This window comes from Nothobranchius furzeri, chromosome 15 (genome assembly GCF_043380555.1).
Source record: "Nothobranchius furzeri strain GRZ-AD chromosome 15, NfurGRZ-RIMD1, whole genome shotgun sequence".
In the NCBI taxonomy this organism is placed as follows: Eukaryota; Metazoa; Chordata; class Actinopteri; order Cyprinodontiformes; family Nothobranchiidae; genus Nothobranchius; species Nothobranchius furzeri.
Genome location: NC_091755.1, coordinates 45,391,676 through 45,409,175, shown reverse-complemented (window position 1 = coordinate 45,409,175; position 17,500 = coordinate 45,391,676). Strand labels below are relative to the sequence as shown.

Genomic DNA, 17,500 nt, shown 5'->3' with positions numbered 1-17,500 from the left:
GCAAACACGAGCGGAGCAGGGAGTTTTTCCTTTTCTTCCGGGTGGAAAACCTGCCCAGATATCAGTTATCGGCCAGATCACCGGTTTTAGAAACAAACCCCTTAAAAGCACAGACTCTCTAGAAACATGAGAAAACAGCCAAACCTACACCTGAGCTCACAGGTAATAAAAATCACCACACGGACATTCCTGCTGCAGATCTGGTGCATTGATGAATAAACAGTGGGCGGAGCTAAAGGCCACTGAGATGTGTGTGCCATAGACATACACATACAAACATCTGGTAGTGGTTTCAGCCTCAGAGAACTCTACCACTTCCTGCTCAGATGGGATTCACATCTGTCTGAAGCCACAGCGCCTTACAGCGCCCCCTATTGGAGATGTGACCACATAGTCTCTGGGTATGGAGAGCCAAAAGTGCCACAAGACAGTACAATAAAAAAAGCTTTAGAGCGTTTTTTAATATGTAAATCTGAAATAATAACATGCATAATTCATTACATTTTAACAAGAGAACCAGTTTCATAAAATGTTTATTTTATTAATAAAGTTCTTATTTACATATTTGATGATTAAACAAGTGAGGGAAAACTGGAGCGTGAGATCGATAGGTGGATTGGTGCTGCGTCTGCAGTGATGCGGGCGTTGTACCGGTCTGTCGTGGTGAAGAGAGAGCTGAGTCAGAAGGAGAAGCTCTCGATTTACCGGTGGATCTACGTTCCTACCCTCACCTATGGTCACGAGCTTTGGGTAGTGACCGAAAGAACGAGATCGCGGATACAAGCGACCTAAATGAGTTTTCTCCGAAGAGTGGCTGGGCTCTCCCTTAGAGATAGGGTGAGAAGCTCGGTCATCCGGGAGGGGCTCGGAGTAGACCCGCTGCTCCTCCACATCGAGAGGAGCCAGTTGAGGTGGCTCGGGCATCTGGCCAGGATGCCTCCTGGACGCCTCCCTGGTGAGGTTTTCCGGGTACGTTCAACCTTGAGGAAACCTAAAGGTAGACCCAGGACACGGTGGAGAGACTATGTCTCTCACCTGGCCAGGGAACGCCTTGGGATTCCCCCGGAGGAGCTGGCCCAAGTGGCTGGGGAGAGGGAAGTCTGGGCCTTCTGCAGCCCCTGTGACCCGATCCCAGATGGATAAATTATTTCTTGATCTGTGTTGCTGTTCATCCGGAATGTATTTTATTTGTCAACCTTGACCACCAGAGTCAGTGGGCGGGACTAACGCTCATAGCATTGATTAGTTTGGTCTGAATAGAATGTACAAATATTAAATTGTATATTTATTTCAAATTTGTATTAATAACAACCCTATTGTATGTTGTCACTCTTGGCCTTCCATACCCAAGAGGCTTCTCTGCTCCACCTGGAATCAGTGGGTGGCTAACGGGCTTCCGTAGCCTCTAGGGGCGCTGAGAGTGTCATTCAGAAAATAAACACCTCACACATGATGACTGGACAGAACCGCTGCAGATGAAGGTTTGGTTGAAAAGTAAACATCTACCTGAAACTGTAAACGTGACTCTGGGGAAAAATCATTCTTCTGAAAAACAAATAAATCCTCTGCAGATAATCTGCACCTTACAGCTTAAAAGAGCCGACTAGATCAGAAATGTTAAGTTTTATTTTCTAATGTTTCCTTTATCGTGACATAGACGGCATTGCTTTACCACCTGCTGTTCTTACAGGGTTTCTAAGGGAAAATCTTCTGAATTTACTGTGACTTTGCATTAAAACACATTATATTTCAATAAATATGAAAAAGACAAAAACCTGCGAGCGAGACATAAACACAGCAATAAGTGATTTAAATGTGGTTTACACACGAACGACGTGTGACTCTAATGTCATAAATGACCAAACGTTCCTTTTCTAGCAGATTTAGAACGTCTGAACAACACGATGGGGACTAGATTTAGCATTTTAAAGGTTGTAGGTAAACACTGAAGCTGTTTTTAGTTCATTCTGGTTCTGACACAAAAAACAAACTCCCACAGATTAAACGTGAACATCAGTCGGGTCTCAGGAGCCACTTCAGAGGGACCAACGCCAAGGCAAGGCAGCTTTATTTGTGTAACACATTTCAGATGTAAATGTAGATATTCATTTCAGATTTAACAAACAGATAAAAGGGCGAGCGGCGACAGCGCAGAAGGTGCAGCATAGGACACATTTATTCAAAGGCTGATGAATACATGAAGGATTTTAATTTTGATTTAAAAGTCTAGAGTTGGGACACATCTCAGGTCACGAGGAAGCTGATTCCATCTGTGAGCAGCTAAAGCTTCACCCTGTTTGGTTCTGACCTGGTTCTACCAGCTGACTGTTTCCTAAGGATCTCAGAGCCCTGCTGGGCGTAGAGACAGGAAGGAGATCCGACTTGTACTCTGATCCGATGCCACTGAGGGATTTATAAACTAGTAGGAGCACTTTGAAGTCGGTTCTGTGGTTTACTGGTAACCAGTGTAGAGATGTCAGAACAGGAGTGATGGGCTCCGTTCTCCCAGACCCCAGCAGCAGCGTTCTGAACAAGCTGCAGTTGTTTTGGGAAGACCAGTTAGGAGACCATTGCAATAGTCCAGCCAGCTGGAGATGAACACATGAATTAGCTTCTCTAGGTCTTGTTTTGACATGAGACCACTGAGTTGTGCTGTCTGATGCAGATGATGAAACGCTGATCTAGTCATGGCCTTAATGTGACCCCTGCAGCTCGGGTCCGAGTCAGTGGTCGCACCAAGATTTCCAACCTGGGTTTTTGTCTTTATTCTTCTGGAGCTAAGTTGAGAAGTAACTTCCTATCCTTCTTATCTCCAAAGACGATAACTTCAGTCTTGTCTTTGTTTAAAGAGCAAGTCACCCCCTGCCAGATTCTTACTCAACTCCCATTTCCTGTTTGAAAAATGCAACAAATGCTGTTGCCTAGCAGACCGAGAGGGCGGAGCCGCTAACAAATACACACACTCACGACATTGTGACATCACAATGTACCATCTAACATCACAGTGTACCTCTTAGCCAATAGCGATGGCAGATTTAAATTCTAATGCAGTGCTGAGTTTTTGCCTGACGACGGTGCATCGCTGACAGTTTTAGGCAGAAAATTTAAATTTTTACTAAGATTAACTAAAGTGCCGAGTTATTGACTGAACGTGTCTACGGAGCAATTAGACACTCGTTTATTTAGTTTATCAACAAAACAAAGTTGATTTGAGGGGGACTTGCTCTTTAACTAAAGAAAACTTGATTGCATCCAGTCATTAACCCGCTCTAGGCACTGACAGAGGCCCTCTAGAGGACCAGATTCATTAGGTGATAGGGCTAGGTAGATCTGGGTGTCATCTGCATAACTGGTAGGCGATGTTGTTATGACCTGGCCCAGTGGGAGCATGTAGAGATCGAAAAGCAGTGGTCCAAGTATCGAGCCGTGGGGGACACCGCATGTCAGGGCGATTTGCTTTGATTTGTGTTCTCCAATGGAAACAACATAATTCCTGCCTGCGAGGTCTGATTGGAACCAACTGTGGACTGTGCCTGAAAGTCCCACCCGGTTCATTAGGCTATCTAAACGGATGCTGTGGTCCACAGCATCAAAAGCTGCACTGAGACTGAGCATCACTAAAACAGATGTTCTGCCTGAATCTGTATTAACATGAATATTATGTCATACTTTAATAATGCAGTCTCCATGCCGTGGTGTCTAAAGCCCGACTGAAAACCATCCAGGAGGTCGTTTGTCTCCAAGAAGTTGTTCAGCTGGATCATAACTGCTTTTCCAACAACATTCCCATCAGAGAGCGGTCTGTAGTTATTCGTCACTAACAGCAGCCGTTTTCAGTCAGCCAGGAAAAATACCCGACATCAAGGAGCAATTAACACTTTTCAGTACATCAGCTTTCATGCAGTTAATGGAGACAGTCGGTAGCAGGTAGATGAGTTTTAGCTCTTAACTACGGGCTCTAGTGTTTGGGCTCTAGTCATATTAAAAAGTGGCGCTCTAGCCGAGTGTTGCTGTGTGGCTGTAGCGGTCTGGTTGTGTTGGCTGACATGGAGGAGTGGGTTAGGGCTAATCTGATGGTTAAAAAGGGACATCAGGAGACACCTGTGTTGGTTGACTGGTTAGCCTCTGGACAAGACAACACGGGAATTGTTAATGCCGGTGATCATGTTAGAGAAAAAGGTTACTCTCGCCTTATTTCATTCAGTCGTGAGTACGCAGCTGCTGTCTGTAGGACTGATGGTGGGGCAAAGGGCCACACGGGGGCTCCAGAGCCACAGCTTTCACACCCCTGCTCTGGTGGCTGGTTCTGATGGCAAGCCCCGCCCCTTCACGTCAACAAGTAGGGAAGTTTTCTGAATAAAAAATCAAAAGAAAAGAACAACTCAGACACGTTTTAGTTCTCGGGTGAGTGGGCGGGGCTTAGAGCTCCTCTCCAGTTCCCAAAATAACAACATGACCTGTACGCAAACTTTTGAGCTTTAATTCTCACGTTTACTGACAACACAGCCTGTAGTGCATTCTGGGATTTGTGGTTCTGGTAGTTAGTCCCGCACCCTCCTCGGCTCAGTAGATCCCAGCAGCCTGATAGAGGGTCACGGCCCCCAGGCTACCTACCTGCACGCTCTGGATACCTGTTCTGGTTTTGTCCTCGTCTCTGATGACGGTCTGACTCTCAGCTCTGTGACCTTTAACCCAGTCGATCGCTTCTCTAACATCCATTCCCTGCTCTCCCTCACAACACGCCCACTCTCCAGTTTCCCCAAACAAACGAGACTCACAAACTTCCTGTACAACAAAATGTTTCCCACAAATTATCAACAGCAGATTCAGCCGCTACAAAATGTGGATTTAATTCAGAAACCATCTGAGTCTGAGGTGGAAGAGCTGCCATCCTCAACCGCCACTGATGCATTCCTCTGGTGATCTGGAGGTTGGCGACGTGTCAGAGAGGTTTTCCCCGAGGAGGACACGTCCTGTCATTTTACTCTGCTATAAATAGAGTTTGTGTCCTCCCAGGCAGAACCAGTGACACACACACACACACACCCATACACACACACACACACACACACACACACACACACACACACACACCCATACACACACGCCCATACACACACACGCACACACACACACACCCATACACACACGCCCATACACACACACGCACACACACACACCCATACACACACACACACACACACACACACACACACCCATACACACACACACACACACACACACACACACACACACACACACACACACACACACACCCATACACACACACACACACACACACACACACACCCATACACACACACACACACACACACCCATACACACACACACACACACACACCCATACACACACACACACACACACCCATACACACACACACACACACACACACACCCATACACACACACACACACACACACACCCATACACACACACACACACACACACACACACACCCATACACACACACACACCCATACACACACACACACACACACACACCTTACACACCCATACACACACACACACACACACACACACACACACATGGACAGCCTCTAACACAGACTAACTGATGAAAAGATGAAAGGTTTCTGATGTTCAGCTGATTTCTGCATAAATAAATAAAACGTACGTTTCCAAAGTCTCACAAGAAATCCAGACGTGAGGCGCTTTCAAATTTAAAATAATAAAATGAAAAAAAGAAACCAAACCTCAGCTTTCCAGATCAGTTAGACATGGGTTAAGAATCTTTTCAGGAGTTTATTCATTACCTTAAAATTACAAATGGGTCTAAATTATTATGAAAAACAAAGATTTCATTATTTTTTAACCATAAACACCCAACTTTATTAAAGCTAAAGTCACATTAGTCATCACTGGTGAAATTACATTTGCACATGTGACCCGTCCTCATGGGGAGCGATGAGCTGCAGCTGTGGCTGCGCTCTGGACCTACATGGTGGTTTAACCCCCCGATCCAACCGCTTAAGCTGAATGTAAAGCAGGGAGGCATCGGGTCCCGTTGATAAGGTCTTTAGAGAGTATCACAGCACTGAAACTGCATTAGTGAGCGTTACAAATGATATTCTCATGGCCTCAGATAAGAATCTTGTGTCTGTTCTAGTCTTGTTAGATCTCAGTGCTGCCTTTGACACAGTTGATCACAATGTTCTTTTAGAAAGACTTGAACATGTTGTAGGGATCAAAGGAACAGCGCTAGGCTGGTTTAAATCCTACCTGTCTGACAGATTTCATTTTGTAAATGTACAAGACAAATCTTCTTCATACTCCAGGGTTACTTGTGGAGTACCACAGGGTTCAGTGCTTGGACCAATTATTTTTACTATATATATGCTCCCAATTGGTAAAATCATTAGACAGCATGGGATAAACTTCCACTGTTATGCTGACGATACTCAGTTATATTTATTCATTAACCCTGATGAACCTAATCGGTTGGGTAGATTACAGGCTTGTCTTGAGGACATAAAAAAAAATTGGATGACTCTAAACTTTTTGCTTTTAAATCAAGACAAGATGGAAGTTCTCATCTTTGGACCAGAAATCCAGAAAAGGAAATTGCTTAGCCAATCAACTGACCTGAATGGCATTACATTAATCTCCGAGAACAAAGTAAGGAACCTTGGTGTTATCTTTGACCAGGACATGTCATTCAAATCCCAGGTTAAACAGGTTTGTAGGATTTCCTTTTTCCACCTTCGGAATATTGCTAAGATTAGAAGCATCCTTTCCAGGAGTGATGCTGAAAAACTAGTTCATGCATTTATTACATCAAGACTGGATTACTGTAATTCATTACTCTCAGGAAGTCCACAGAATGTAGTTAAAAGTCTTCAGCTTGTCCAAAATGCTGCAGCTAGAGTTCTGATGAGAATTAAAAAGAGAGATCATATCTCTCCTGTCTTAGCTTCCCTACATTGGCTGCCTGTTAAATTCAGAATAGATTTTAAGATCCTTCTTCTCACATATAAAGCTCTTAATAATCAAGCTCCATCATATATCAGTGATCTGATTGTTCCATATGTTCCCATATTTTAGTGCATCTTAGTTAAAATTTAAAATTTCTGCCTAAAACTGTCAGTGTTGTGCCGTCTTCAGGTAAAAACTCTGCACTGCATTTGGATTTAAATCTGCTATCACTATTGGCTAAGAGGTACCCTATGATGTCAGCTGGTACAAAAAATTGTAGTTGTAAATAATTGTGAGCCTGTTTGTGTGCATTTGTTAGCGGCTCCGCCCTTTTGGTCTGCCAGGCAACGCCTCCTTGTGGTGCACTTTTTAACAGGAAGTAAGAGTAAGACTTTTTTTTCTGATAAACTTTATAAATGCGTGTGTAATCGTGCTGCAGACGCATGTAGTCAATAGTTTTGCACTTAGTGTGTAACTGTTAGCGGCTCCGCCCTCTTGGTCTGCTAGGCAACAGCATTTGTTGCATTTTTCAATCAGGAAGTGGGAGTGGAGTAAGAATCTGGTAGGGGATGACTTCTTCTTTAAGTTTTTATTAAATTATTAGGAACCGTCCATCAAATATAGTGAACAACATATCTTGTAGGCCTGTTAACACACATTTGTGTAGTAATTACCTATTGAGATAAATGGGTTTAATTTGATCTTTTTTTTTTCAGGAAGGGAATCAATTACTTTCTCCAGACTCACGGAGGAGTTTCTGCTTCTCATCTCTACGCATCAAAAGTAAAACTGTCCGTTCCACATGGACACGGTGGTGCTCCTGCTCTGATTTAAAGATGGTAAAGTTAGGGTTTATTTATTTAAATCTGATGCATTAATTTCACAGAACGACACAACACTGAAGATGAAGGTGGATTTTTATGGAGGAGAGGGGTTCGCTCCTTTACATCGGCTCGAGAACCCCACTGGAAAAGTAAGACAAAGATTTCAGTCGTGCATATCCTCGTGCAGAATTCCTGTGGAAAATGTTCTGGTGATCCAGGAAGCTGAGACTGTTTTCGTTGGATGAACACTTCACTTAAAGTGTAATGATGCTTTCCCATTTTTAGCATCATCCCCAGATGGAGACGGCACCACAGAGGGGAATCGTGTTCAGGAGCTGATGAAGAAGTTTCATCTGTCTGAAGGTGCTAATGAGCTAGCGCTTTAGCATCATAAACCTTATTCCTGGTAGACGAATAATAATGTGAAGTCAAGCTTAGCACTTATACTGGAACCTGCCAGAGGGTGTGTTGGTTTATCGATACCCTCGCAGGGCCTACCTAACCCTGACCCAGTGGGCAGACAGGTGGGGTACACCCTGGGCATGCTGGTTATTTATAGTAATTATCAAAAGGCATCTTTTGTTTGTCCTGCTTTGTTCCTTCTTCCATCTCAGGAACGTTGCTAAGCTGAGTCCCATTCTGTCCCGCTCTGAACTTGAGACAGTTCTCCACACCTTCATCTCCTCACGCTTAGACTACTGTAACTCTCTTTTCACGTGTCTGAGCAGAACCTCCCTGAACCGTCTACGTCAACTTCAGGGTTCATTTCAAGATCCTGGTTCTGGTCTACAGGGCCTTACATGGACAAGCACCATCTTACATTGGTGATCTTCTCAGTACCTACACCCCCAGCAGGTCCCTGAGGTCCAGTGATCAAAGCCTACTGGTTGTGCAGCACCAGGCTAAAGACCAAAGGTGACAGATCATCTGCTGCTGTGGCCCCCAGACTCTGGACCTCTCTCCCCCTGAGCCTGAGATCAGTGGACTCAGTGGTCTCCTTTAAAAAGCAGCTGAAGACTCACTTGTTCAAGCTGGCTTTTGTATGACCTTCTTCACCTCTCTCTCTCTTTCTTAACATTTTTTAATCACAATTGTCTATTTTTGCTCATTTAATTATATTTTAATCATTTTCTAAATGCTTTTTTATATTTTTACATTTTTTGTTTTTGTGAAGCGCCTCGTGATTTTTACCTTGAGAGGTAAAAACTTTCTTCTTCTCCTTCTTCTGCTTAGAATACAAACGGTTTTGTTTAAAATCAGGTGTTTATTTACGTTTCTGACGCTGAAATTAAGTAATTTGAATAATTTGATAAACATTTGTTGAAAATTTGACCCCTGATAATAATCGACGAACTAATGTCTTAATGAATGAAGGAGGGGTTTATCCAGTGATACAGGTATTTTCCTGATCCCAGCGTTTCTGAGCAGGAATTTATCCTTTTGTTGTTGCTAAAATCCCTTAAAGACACGGAGCCGCACCAGCGAGACACAACATGACTTCCTAGATTAAGAACAAAACTATAAAATGTGATTAAAACTTTTGATCACATTTCAGTATTTCACAGGGAAACGTTTCCAGGTCTTAAAGGTGTGGAAGGTGAGGCTCATCCCCCCTAGGAGTTTTTTATTGTTCTAATGACTACGGAGTTGGGGCTTGTTGGAGTTTCAGCCACGAGGCAGTGTGAATAACTCAGTTATCTGAAACTGAGCTGCAGCTTAAAGGTGAAACTAGCAAAAGGAAATGAGAAGACCCTCACAGGAAACTCCGGCCAAATAAAAAGGTTTCTGGTTGGTTCTGAAAAATAAATCAGAAAGCGTTCAAAAGACGTTATTAGAATTAAGAACCTGGACCAGAACCAAGTCTCTGGTCTGGAGGTAGGACTCTTTTGGCCATTACACACTCGCATCAGCTCCACCCCGCCTGGACCAGTTTGGGAGTGTTCTCCTGTCATGTTCTCTTGGGGTGACGGTGGCACAGGAGTTAAGTGCTTGCCCCGTAACCGTAAGGTTGCAGGTTTGAGCCCGCTCTGTCTGTCACTGTCATTGCGTCCTTGGGCAAGACACCTAACCCGCCTTGTGGTCGGAGGGACCACTGAGGACCACTTCCCTCTCATCCACAGCTGTGATCGGGTCCTGGTTCCTATGGTGGGTCTAGAATGACCCAAGAAAACTGTCCTGGAACCTGGAAAATGATGCTGGAGTGAAAACACATCTTTACTTGACTTTATACGACATTTTAGTTATTATGTTAGTTTTGCCTTAAAAATATGTAAAATATATTAAACACAAGAAAGGGCACTTATTGTTACTGCCCAGGAAAAACAATACACCAGTTAGTTTGCAGCCCTCTAAATATATACAGCAGCATCACCAGTTTAAAAATAATCTCAAACAACAAGGATTAAAATCAGTTGATGAAATCCTGCTAATCCTTTTACTCAATCTGACAGTGACTTCATGTAAATTTGAGTCAGTAATCAAGTCAACAAGGGTTAAAAGCTAACGTTATGATGTTGGGAATTAGGTAATTCCTGCATGTGCTCATTCTTCTCAGAATAATCTGCCTCTGAGCTGCAGGTAACAGAAGAAGTGGGAAACACGGGGAAATAAAAGAGGCAGAAAGAATCATTTCCAACAAAGTGTGTAAATCTAAACCAAGGAAATGCTCAATTTAACGTGATCTATTAGCAGTCAACGTATGTTTAGCAAGACTCTAAGCTACCAGCACATCAAACTGTAGCTAAATATTTGTAAAACTGACTAAATTCTGGACATTTTTGTGCTAACTGATGGGATTAGCCATGGTAGTGGTCTTGAATTTGGTTGCTGTAGATGAAGATTTTCTGGGATTCATCAAAATCTGTCAAGAGGTAAACAAACATGGATGCCTTCAATAGAAATGTTTTTCATCAGGAAGTCATGCTATGGGTTGCATGTGAGGCCAAAAGCTAGCACAGTATCCTAAAACAGCCAGAGTTTTCACCATTCCTGTTTGGGATGCCATTGATTTCCTGTGGCGGGCATCTTGAGCTGAATTGATGCCAATCCTGTGATTAATTATCACAGAGGATTAAATTACATTCTGTCCGGTAGTTTGAGAAAGATTTTGGTTAAAGGCTAACAGGGCTAAGTTAGCGTATCCATTGGTGCTCGAAGTATGTGAGGGACTTTGCTACTACGACACCATATATGATCTTAATATCTGATGAAATTATGGTATGGCCAACTTTGTTTGATCGATAACAAGTAGTAGCCATCTTGCCCGTTCATTCATGTCCATCTACTTCCAGACAATGGCCGTTTCTCAGCACCCAAGGATGCTAGCTTTTTGGCCCCACTTGTTTTTTTCGTTTTTCCGGGGACCCATGATCCGGAAGTAGATGGGCGTGACTTGGGCTCCTTGTGGTGACGTCATGCATGCAACTTTTTAATTACCAACTTTTCAAGCTATCAATTAAAGTACATGACAGACAGTTGAAACGAACATCATTACTTTTTAGGTAAACGGAAGTACAACATATGCGTGATTCAGGGTGTCAGTTTAGAAAATAGCCCCGTCCGACCCGTGAGCCGACCGGAACGGGAGGAGCCTTGGCGGCAGGTATAAACTTTTTTGAGTTAGTTTAGTGAAAAGGCGCCATTCATAAAGTACCCTGCTGACTTTTATTCCACAACAAAATGAATAAACAGTCCCATTTTATGCAGACAAACGTATGAATGAAAAAGCGATTTTCACCTAAAACACCTGGAAGCTCCAGGTGGGGAGGAGGCGTGTCATTTTTCCGCGCAGCACTTGAACGCAGCAGCATATCCGCTCACCCTGCGGTTTCTCTCCCTTCACCGAGCCGGACGGGCGCGTGGTGTTTGCGGGGATGGAGACGGTAACGAGCCGCTGTAGTGAGTCAGAGACGAGCCGCTGAGAGGGGTCCGTCGTGTCGGTGGAGTTCAGCAGCGATGGGTGATCTGCTAACGAGGAGAGGGAGACTGTCCGGGCTGAGGAGCTTAAAGCAAAGATGGAGTGAGTCGAGTCTGTCGCTGCTGACTCTAAAAATACAACCTGTTGTTATAACCCATGAATATTATCCGCAAACCCTCCAGCTGGCTGCTGTTTGGGTTTATTACTGTTTACCTGTCTCGTTGGCCGGTTTTTTACACTTGGTAGTCTGTTATAACTAGTTTATTTGTTAATTTGTCTGATTTTATACACTCTTAAAATTTTCACCGTGAATTCACAATAATTTACTGGATAAATTTTGCCGTACTTTTGCCGTGCTTTCACAGTAAAATACTGTTACATGCACTCACAGCAATTTACTGTAATTTTGCTGCTGTGATATTATAATGTACTGCTGTAAAATCACAATTGTACACTGCAACTTTACAGCTTTAATGACAAAGCATTTACTGTTATATTACAGTACATTCCTGGGGAATTACAATCTTTTGCTGTTCATTACAACAAGGCCCTGTACTTTTACAGTATGTACTATTTACAAGTTCACAATGATTTACTGTGAATTTACAATGTATGAAAATGTAAAAAAAAAATCCAGTAATGTACTGTAATAAGTAATCCAGTAATAAGTAATCCTGAGGTTCCATTTGCTTTAAATGTACTACCGTTGCACAAATACAACCCCGTCGCCAAAGTAAAGTCAGTGTTAATCCAATGGCATATTTATAGAAATTTTATTCAACATATTTTATACAGCCAAGAATTCAAGATTAATCTTTCAAGTTGTAAAATTAAAATGAGGAAAAACACTGAGAAAAGGGAATGAGGCCCTCACAACAACACGAGAGGAAAGGAGACAGTGAAGAAGGGAATGGGGTCAGGCGCTCCTTAGTCTTTAACATTATGGGCAATAGAACAGGAAAACATTTAACGTAAACTTATCTAAAAAAAAACGAACACTGAAGAACTGAGCCTGAGTACTGCTGCAAAAATCTATGATGTCCACTCAAAATCAATGAGCTTCCTAAAAAAAGTGCTCACACGAGGGTTGATTGCTGTTCGCTTCTTGGTCTTTGACCCTCTCTCAGGGTTGATTCCCAGGAAGCACCTGTTAAAAAAGCAAAGATAGTTTCAGTTGATATGAGATTAATGACTCAGGTTCACCCTCCAAAACATTAATTGGTGAAAAATGCATCTTTTTATGTTGAGTGCCACCCGCCAAATAACACACAAGAAAAGGAAGAAGAGTGTTGTTGCAGTTTTCAAAGGAGTCAAAAACCTCCAGCAAAACCATAAATACATCAAAATAAACATACAATCCAACATGGCGTCCTCCAGAGAGTCGGACCCTCGCGTGTGTATTTTATACCTGATTTTTATGGTTATTTGTCACAAAGTTGCTGGTATTTTTCAATGAATGGGCTTCATTTGATTCATTTTGCAAAACATTTCAACTTATATTTCCAGAAATTAATGACAAATACTACACACTGTCACTTTAAATGTGATCTTTATAAAATACCTTTGAATGAACTCCAGTGTTAACGATCCAGTGGCAGGATACTCGATGTTGAAGACGTAATAGCAGCTCAACAATGTAAAAAGAACGGGTGTGGGCCCATCATGACCTGTCCCTCGATGGATATCAGCCATCCAGAGGGCTTCATCATGTCACCTGAAATGAAAAGACTGATATGAGCATTTTTTTCTACTTCAGCTACAAAATTCATCTAGATTTCAAGAATGAAACAAGTTATATCAAGACAGAAATGTCAATATTGGATCAAAGTAATATTACCTTGAATGATCAAGAAGGGGGTGGTGGGAAGTTCTGCAGAACTTATGTCCACGGCAGTGGCACATGGCTGTAACATAATCACACAGCAGCATAGATTTAGGATAGAGTATAAATATTCCTCATTGGTCAAAGTTATATATATCGTTATATATAATAAATCGTACAGTTGATAATGTAATCATTCAATTTGCATTTTAAATTTTTTAATACAAAATCTTACATCAACTTCAAGCACCAAACATTCTTTTGGCTCTTTGAAGTACAACATTAGGACCAGCAGGATGGAGGCAGCCTTATCAGAGTCTTGAGCGTAGTTGACCAGAACTTCATTGATCTTGGGATGGTCCAGTGTTGAACAGTAATCCAGGATGGTCTGTCCTCGTTGACTTATTGCCACCTGTAGTTTCTGAAGGACGTTGATGTCCGTCAAAAGAGCAAAATGTGAGAATAGGCTTTTCTGAGAGAAGAGAAAGGGCCACTCCTCTTTGATGTCAGACATTGCTGCAGCAGGCATTTTGTTAAGGTATTGCCGGAGGATGACATATGTCTTTTCCATCATTGGTTCTGCTCTCTCCGCCCCTTTCATTCCTTCCTCTGTGTATACAGACAATAAAAATGTATTGTTAGTAACAAAGTAACAATTTGGTCTTGTTAGCTGCCGAACACACAGTTTTTAGATCTTGACCAATGAAAAAACTCCAAACAAAATAACCCAAAACAACAGTAGAAAGCCTGCCTGAGTAGATGTTCAGTAGATCCCTCTTCATCTTCATCAACGATGCCTCGGTCTCCCCCTCTGGGAAATCCACTGGGCCCCACCTGACACACCTAAGAAGGGGAATCATAGGGTAACACTACTATTAGGGACAGTTATAGCCCAGAAGTTGGAGCAATGACTAAAGGGTCCGTTTGACTCCCAGTTGTGACTGCATTAACAGACTTATGTCACAGAAGTTATGTTACAGTGTAGAAGTGTTGTAAACACTGATGTTGTTTATCCAAATAAAGCTGCAGTCCACAGTGTTTGTGTATATATTAAAGATACCTAAATCTTTCAAAAGATATTTCTCTTCAAAATTATGATAGTTTTTTTCTACCCCACAACATTCGTTATTCTTCCTAGTTCCTCCTTCCTGCTATTTGAACATTCCTACTGACCGCCAAATTTTTTTGCCAACAGAATTGGAGCTTCCACCTTGTAGGCACGGGTGGCCTAAGTCACCCAAGTCAGACAATTGTATTTATTTATGTGTGTGTTTTCAGTAGCACTTTGAGATTTTTCTATCAATGTAAACAGTAATTTTTACAATTATTATTCATCATCAAAATGAAATAAAACACAAACAGCAATGCTCATGATTAAAACAGTAACTACCTTAGTCGCACCAGCAACAGGAACTACAAATTTGTGTGACACAGGTACAGAAGTATCAAGATGTCAGTCCAACCTAGAATACAGGCATACTCAAGTCAACACAGGGAAGCAAGGTGAAGAACACAAATTTTAGGTCAGAATGTTGTAGATAACAGTGATAAGTAGATAACCGATACTAAAAAAAACATTGCTAACAAAAAGAAACGCAGTGTTATGAGCGCCAACTAATCAGAGTGCCTTTCACTCTGTAGTTACTTTATCACACATATCTTGAATGGACTGCAGAGCAAGAGGAAACCATAGCCAAGGATTAGATAAGTATTCCTTCATTGTCCCACAGTTAGGAAATTTGTGTATGAAAGTATGAGCAGTTGAGTAGCAGAAGCAGTTAAAGAACAATACAACAAGTATTTAAGAAAAGAAAGCACTCGGGTATATCTGGGAGTAGTATCTAAATAGGTTGAGAATTCCAGATGAATGTGGCTGCAACAGTGAAAATGTGGATGATAAATAGTGGAAATAGCAGCAGTGATCTTGAAGTCGGTAGTTACAAACACAAATACACCAATCTGTGTAAAATAACAGAGGGATTATTCAGTTATGATTAAACGAGGTGAGTCAGTAATAATCAAAGTGAGTCTGATGTGCAGAATATATTAGTCATTCATTGTGCAGATATGACAGCTGGATTATTAATTATAGTGTGCAAAAATGACAGTACATTGGTTATACTTGCAATCAAATCAAATAAGATAATGAGTACAGTCAAAGTTCACACCCTGACAGAGATTTCTAAGGATGAGTGAGTACAGCATTATCTGTATCTGTTAACCATATTAATTATCTGTATCTTATACATATCTTATACATGTGCAAAATGAATGCACAGCAATTAATTATTTTTCTGCAATGAGATTCAACAGCGTTGGCTCCGTCAAAGCTTGATACTTTTCAAGCTTCAACGTTCAGCTGCGTCGCTTTACAAGCAGCAACCAATCAGAGCGCCTGTTGTTGTCATATCACTACTACGAGCCAGATTCCATGAAAAAAAACAAGCATTTAAGAATTTCAGCCATAGAGCATAAACTTATCGTCGTATTCAATCACCGCGAACCGTATGGCCCCTCCTGTCATGCCTAAACAGATCGGCATAACTAGGACTTCGTTTGGAAAAAGATTGGTGAAGAAGTCTGCGTGTTGGATAAGTTTAGAGAGCCCCTCCCGCGCTCTTTCCCCCCTGCAGCAGGGGGGTTCCTGAGGCAGCAGCCAACGGTTACGGCAGACGTTACAAGGGCCAAAGTAAAAAAAATATAGGGCTTCAAATACGGGGCTTTATGCGCGCTGTTTGACGTATACGTTATGGCCAGTGGGAACGCAGCATTAGTTGGCAATATCTTTGAACGTTTTTGCATACAAAAGTGGAGCGCAACACGTCAGAAGTGCTCCAAGCTGCACCCGCTCCGCTCTGCGGTAAATCATGGGTCTGACATCGCTTTGCCTCACGGCACATCATGTTTCATTTGTCAACCCCCCATTGTTTCCATCAACAATAGATAGCCGCGCCCCCCCCCCCACCCCCCACCCCTTAAAAAACGTTCCTGAGCTGGTAGACCAACTTCCACATGCAGCCTTCGATGCAACATTTTTAAAGACAATATGCGGCATGCAATAAACGTTCAACAAAAAGTAAATATCATTGTAAAAACAAAGTTGCTCACCTTCTTCGCCGGCGGAGAAAGGGAAAGAGGGATTTCGCGCCTTCAGTTCAAATTAGTAGTTCGTTTAGAGGAAGTCTCCTCCCCTTCCAGTCTGCCCGTGGATCCGCCGGACGGAAAAAAGCAATAATTTTCTGGTACGTTTAATGCTCCAACATTTGTCCAGAAAAGGCAACTCAAGAGTTGTAGTCCACTACAAAATGTAAAATAACTTTTACCACCAAACAAAAATCAGCTCATCTTTGAACTTTTATGTCTTTAAATTTCATGAACATTATATGTTACATCCATAACTTTAATTGCTCTATTGTCTGTCATTCATTGTTCTGGCAGTATATAGGCTGCCTGTGTCACGTGACTTCCAAGTCAATATTTTACTGTAATGTTACAGTTTGATGGTGTGAAATCAGTGCACTTTTTACAGTTTTGCTGTGAAAATAAAATTCCTGGTTGTAATATTACAGATGGTTTTACATGGCAAGATTATACTGTAAAATAGGAGTTAAATGCTGTAAAATCCAAGGATATTTTATTTTTACATTAATTCAATGGGTTATTACAGGGAAACTTAATTACAATAAATTACTGTAAAATATTACTTTAAATTAATGTGAAATGCTGGTAATTTCTAACAGTGTATCCAAAGCACCACAGATTTTTCACCTTTTCTGATGTAACTAACATCCTTTTCAGGCGGAAGTTGAGGTTTTCTGCACGCGAACATCTTAGCACCTTTTCACTTGCACCAAACCTAACATGCGCTAACCTTCTTGGTGGCGTTAAACTAAGAGAGCCTGGTTTTATTTGGAGGTCCACCTGCCTGTGCGGAACTTTAACACGAGACCCACCTCACCTGTTTGAGACCCGGATGAACACAT

The 17,500-nt window shown here is 42.0% G+C and overlaps 1 protein-coding gene across 5 annotated transcripts in view; it reads left to right on the top strand.

Moving 5' to 3' along the window:
• The window catches only part of LOC107391387 (DENN domain-containing protein 2D), a 48,176-nt gene that overhangs the window by 3,247 nt on the left and 27,429 nt on the right, over positions 1 to 17,500 (top strand). The window contains exons 2-5 of one of the 5 annotated variants that reach the window (XM_070545237.1): positions 2,000 to 2,056; positions 7,672 to 7,766; positions 7,842 to 7,928; positions 8,065 to 8,142. In XM_070545237.1, coding sequence (XP_070401338.1) covers positions 2,000 to 2,056; positions 7,672 to 7,766; positions 7,842 to 7,928; positions 8,065 to 8,142 — 317 coding nt within the window. Of the gene's footprint in view, positions 1 to 1,999; positions 2,057 to 7,671; positions 7,767 to 7,789; positions 7,929 to 8,064; positions 11,798 to 17,500 lie in introns of those variants that run through there. The other 4 variants (XM_070545238.1, XM_070545239.1, XM_070545241.1 and 1 more) reach the window with 4 other exon arrangements.